General features: G+C 42.2%; 1 protein-coding gene across 1 annotated transcript in view; it reads left to right on the forward strand.

Annotated features, from left to right (window-relative positions):
• Positions 1–3,252: 3,252 nt before the first annotated feature.
• Positions 3,253–5,000, forward strand: part of hpse2 (heparanase 2) — a gene marked incomplete at both ends in the record, with an annotated part of 77,121 nt that continues 75,373 nt past the window's right edge. The window contains one exon of the mRNA XM_080528100.1: positions 3,253–3,530. Within this exon, the coding sequence (XP_080384226.1) occupies positions 3,253–3,530 (278 nt within the window). The remainder of the gene's footprint in view (positions 3,531–5,000) is intronic.

Here is a 5,000-nt window from a genome sequence, read left to right on the forward strand (position 1 = left end):
TTTAGCCAACACTTCAGACTACGTGTGCAGCTCGACATCTATGAACGAACATCAAAAGAGTCAAACCATGTCTGTGTGTGTGTGTGTGTGTGTGTGTGTGTGTGTGTGTGTGTGTGTGTGTGTGTGTGTGTGTGTGTGTGTGTGTGTGTGTGTGTGTGTGTGTGTGTGTGTGTGTGTGTGTGTGTGTGTGTGGATGTCTGGTCGGAATCTGCCATATTTATCCGCAGTAAAAGATCCTAACATGAAGGGTTATTGGTCTGGTTCATTGCCAAAGAGGGTCTTTCTCAGCGATGCAGGTTGGGCTCATATCAAAGAGAAATCTCCTTTTCTGGCGACGTGATCATGGATCAAGAGAAGATCCTACTGCGATAGGTGCATGCATGGAAACAGGAGACTGGCTTTTCCGAGCGCCTAAAAATTATTGTAACGGCCGTAATATTGTAATGGCGTGAGTTTAGAATGATACGGTTCTATCTCCGTTTAGGGTAGTTCAGAGATATTGAGCGTCAACGTTTTTACATTCCAAAAACTTTATTTTTTATTATAAGGTTCTATCTCAATTTTTGTCAACATTTAGTTTTTTTTTACATAATCTGATCCATTAGGTGTTTATTAATGCCTGTGTGGTGTTTTTTTTTTCTCCAAAATGTTGACATTTTTGAGTTAGTAATTCATAAAATACAAAGGTTCCATCTCACAAAACATAATGGAATGTAAAAACGTTGACGCTCAATATCTCTGAACTACCCTAAACGGAGATAGAACCTTATCATTCTAAACGGAGATAGAACCTTATCATTCTAAGCTCACGATTATGGCTGAATCCTGAATCCAATTAGGCCTGATGTGAATGGGACCTTTGCGAGATTCCGCCAGTTTGCAGGAAAAGTTCTATATACAAATAACGGTTATTATTATGATCATTTGCCTCTATGTTATTGAGTTTCTTCTCCATTCATATCACGACTGTGACCCCAGACGACCAGTATCAGAGCTGGAGCCATCAGGCCGAAGTGAAGTTATTGTGTTGAGACAATGTTGTCGGTTCTGCCTTTTCTCCCAACAGTGAAACCTTTGCGCTGTAGGCTCGCTGATCAAAGACAATCTGGCGACGAAGGTTATAGGCTATATAACGATTTATTGTGTTTATATGCAACATATAGGTTTTATAGTTCCACGTTATTTTGAATATGTTTGGGGAAGTAAACTAAGGCTGTGTTATTCAGTATCATTCACTTTCAAACACTGATATTGTGATTACCCCCATCCTCACAGCTCTCAAATGTGAATATGGCAACAGATTTAACAAATAGGCCTACTGTAGGCCTGCCTAAGCATTTTTAATCCACAGCGCACTGTAGTTAAACTTCCCGTTTTGCGGCCTCAATATAGTAGTGTAGGCTGTGCAGACGGCGAAAATAAAACATTGAAGTATTAGGCCAGTAACAGCACCATGCGTTTAGTTTTCAGTTGATGTGAATTCTGGAATTTATATTTCACATCCAAAATATCAAAGATGAGCTTCATGCGAGGTGAAAACAAATCTAGTTTTAGGCATCATGTATGTTAATACACACGGTTCCACATCACCTACGTAGGACATTAAATTGTATAGTGTAGTTTGGTTTTCTTTTGTTCACGGAACGAAATGCTTTAGTTTCAAATAAATTAGGTGCGCCTTATCGTATAACAATATTTTATTATCATATTTCTTCCTAGACCTGATTGTGATTTGACGAATTGCCCAAGAGACATGGTCTATTATTCGTTTGTAAAAAAGACAGAAAAGAAAAAAAGGCCTCGATATCTACTGAATAAAACATACGATTTTACACAGCTTGGAGTTCTTAATCTGGATGGATGTTGTCAGATGGTCCATATCCTTTCATTGTTTAGGCTACATAACCATATTGATAAAATAAGATTGCTTTTCCCAATTTAGTTCCTCCGTTTGGAAAAGCACATAATGGTTCATTCATATTTCGGACCCACGGCGAAATGATATCAATGGTGTTAGCCTATAGCCACATTAAGTATTTCGTCTGACTTTTAATACTAAAGGTTGTTTCCTGCGCCAGTCTCACAAGACTGACTGATAACAAAACTTTCCAATGTGATTTCTAGATTACGTGCAAATAGGCCTATACTGTTCAGATTTAATTGCATAATTTATTTATTTCGTCATACGAGTTAATTCATCTGTCACGCATTTACTTGCGTACTTGATGACTAGGTGTATTAGTCACGCGAAACCTTCGAACCAAACAAACATTTCAGTCTATATACCATATATTATATGGGCCTATCACTTTTTTATTATATGTAGCTTATTGTTTGTTTTCTTTTGACACGGTCCCTTTCAACCATTTTAAAGCGTCTATAAAATTACTCTTAATTGTTGAGGTCTGCGATACACACTTGCACTGGACCGACAGACCTAAATAGTTCCCCTAATCACACTGTGTCCGCTCTTGTAGGCCACCTCCATACCTCTGAGAATCACCGCTGATGTGTATTCTGGCAACCTGGTCTCACACGGCAGACGTCAGAATTCGACGTTTGTCCATCTCATCCAAACGTCGAATTCCGACGTGACCATGGGGTAGCTCGTTCTGAAAGCGCAGGGGTGCGCCTGTTATGTGCGCCTGTCGGGGCTTCTCTCGGGATTATTCCATTTTGAATTGCACTTGCATTAGGGTTAGGGTAACCCTAACCCTAACCCTCTCCGTTGGTTGTATCTCAAAATGTGGCCTAACTAATTAATGCAAGTGCAATTGGAATAACTAATTAATGCAAGTGCAATTGGAATAACTAATTAATGCAAGTGCAATTCAAAATGGAATAATCCCGAGAGAAGCCCCGACAGGCGCGCATAACAGGCGCACCCCTGCGCTATCAGAACGAGCTACCCCAATCTCACGTCGGAATTCGACGTTTGGATGCGATGGCCGTGTGAGACCAGGCTGATTCTGGAGGGGCGGTGCTGACTCCTCTCCTCCTCCCAGCTCCTGGCTCTCTCCAGCGGGTAGGCTGGCCCGGGGCGTGCGCTATACGCTCTCCCTCCAGCTCCCCAAAAACGCCGAGGGGCGGGGGGGAGAGGAGAGGGGGAGACGACCAAGACATGAAGACAGAAACAGATCTCTATGCTCGAAGGAGAGAGGGACAATCGGATTGAAGGTAGCGGTCCATCTTTCTCACTTTTCCCTCCAGACGCAGCAGGGTCCCTTTAGTGCTCCACCCGGTGCCATGGACATGCCCAAGCCCTCGCCGTGCCGCTTCCCCGGGTCCTCTCTGCTGCTGGCCTCCGTGGCTCTGATGGTGATGGTGCAGTCCTCCGTGATGTCCTCCTCTCCCTCGACCTACCGGAGACCTGTAGTAACCGGCGGCAAGCGACCACCGGGGTTCATGGAGAGGACGTTAATCCTCCTGGACGTCAGCACCCGCAGTCCGGTGAAGGTCCTGAACGACAACTTCCTTTCTTTACAGTTGGACCCTTCGATCATAAAAGACGGATGGCTAGACTTTCTAAGGTAATATACAGCCTCCCCTCTTATCACGTTGTCTGTCATCGATCAGCATGGTCGTGTTTGAGTTATACATGTTTTGCGATTTGCTAAAGAGGCTATTGTTGGTTATAGCCTCCAGAGTGCACTAAGGCCTATTCTGGATCCATATCGTGAGTTTAGAATGATAAGGTTCTATCTCCGTTTAGGGCAGCTCAGAGATATTGAGCGTCAAAGTTTTTACATTCCATTATGTTTTGTGAGATGGAACCTTTGTATTTCATGAATTACTAACTCAAAAATGTCAACATTTAAAAAAAGTAACACCACACAGGCATTAATAAACACCTAATGGATCAGATTATGTAAAAAACTAAATTTTGACAAAAATGGAGATAGAACCTTATAATTCTAACGTCACGATATAACAATATTAGGAGGTCATAGAGTGGACTAACTAACACTATCATGTTAGTTGATTGATGCCTTGTTTGGGTCTTTGTTGGAGTGGCCAAGATGAGTTTAAATGACTGGAAAAATGAAGTATAGGCCTATAAAACACAGACGGTAACGTTATTTGATGTGCTTTAGGCTACCACAAGCATTCAAATGATCTATTTACGAGATATGCCTATACATTTGGACACCTGATTGCGTCATTATTGTGAAAAGATTCTGCATAGGTCTGCATACTGGTAATAGGCATGTTTAAATATCTCTCTAAGAGGCATTGCCTATACTTTCTTTTGACATGAATGTCCCAGTAAGAGAAAGAGAGAGAGAGAGAGAGAGAGAGAGAGAGAGAGAGAGAGAGAGAGAGAGAGAGAGAGAGAGAGAGAGAAGAGAGAGAGAGAGAGAGAGAGAGAGAGAGAGAGAGAAAGAGAGAGAGAGAGAGAGAGAGAGAGAGAGAAAGAGAGAGAGAGAGAAAGAGAGAGAGAGAGAGAGAGAGAGAGAGAGAGAGAGAGAGAGAGAGAGAGAGAGAGAGAGAGAGAGAGAGAGAGAGAGAGAGAGAGAGAGGTGGCCATAGCGGGGAATAGTTGACATTAGTATGACGTTCATCGTGAAGTCAATTGGAAAATACTTTCCGTAAACACGTCTCTTATTTCCCAGTGAAACGTCCTCTATTATTCTTTCAGAGGGGAACGATTAAGAAAGAGGCCATGAACATGCATGAACTGAAATGTTATGTATGCATAACCGTTGATGCACCAGTAGGCTACTGCGAAATTGTAGAAATCTATTGCGCCCTGGAAGTGAACAATTGCACCCTCCAATCCGCCCTAGGTTGATAAAGGCCACTGTCGCCAAATGTTCCTTGTGGCAAACGGGACATTCAGGTCAGAGGGAGGTCAGCAAAACAATAATTCGGCTCAACTGAAAATGAATTTGAGGTTGTCATCTGAACATTTGCAGTAACACTTTCAATGTAGGCTTACATAGAATATTCCTATAGGCCTATTTTGTTAATGTCACATTGTTAAAATGATGTTATAGTTT

Source organism: Nansenia antarctica (genome assembly GCF_963989245.1).
Source record: "Nansenia antarctica genome assembly, chromosome: 1".
NCBI lineage: Eukaryota > Metazoa > Chordata > Actinopteri > Argentiniformes > Microstomatidae > Nansenia > Nansenia antarctica.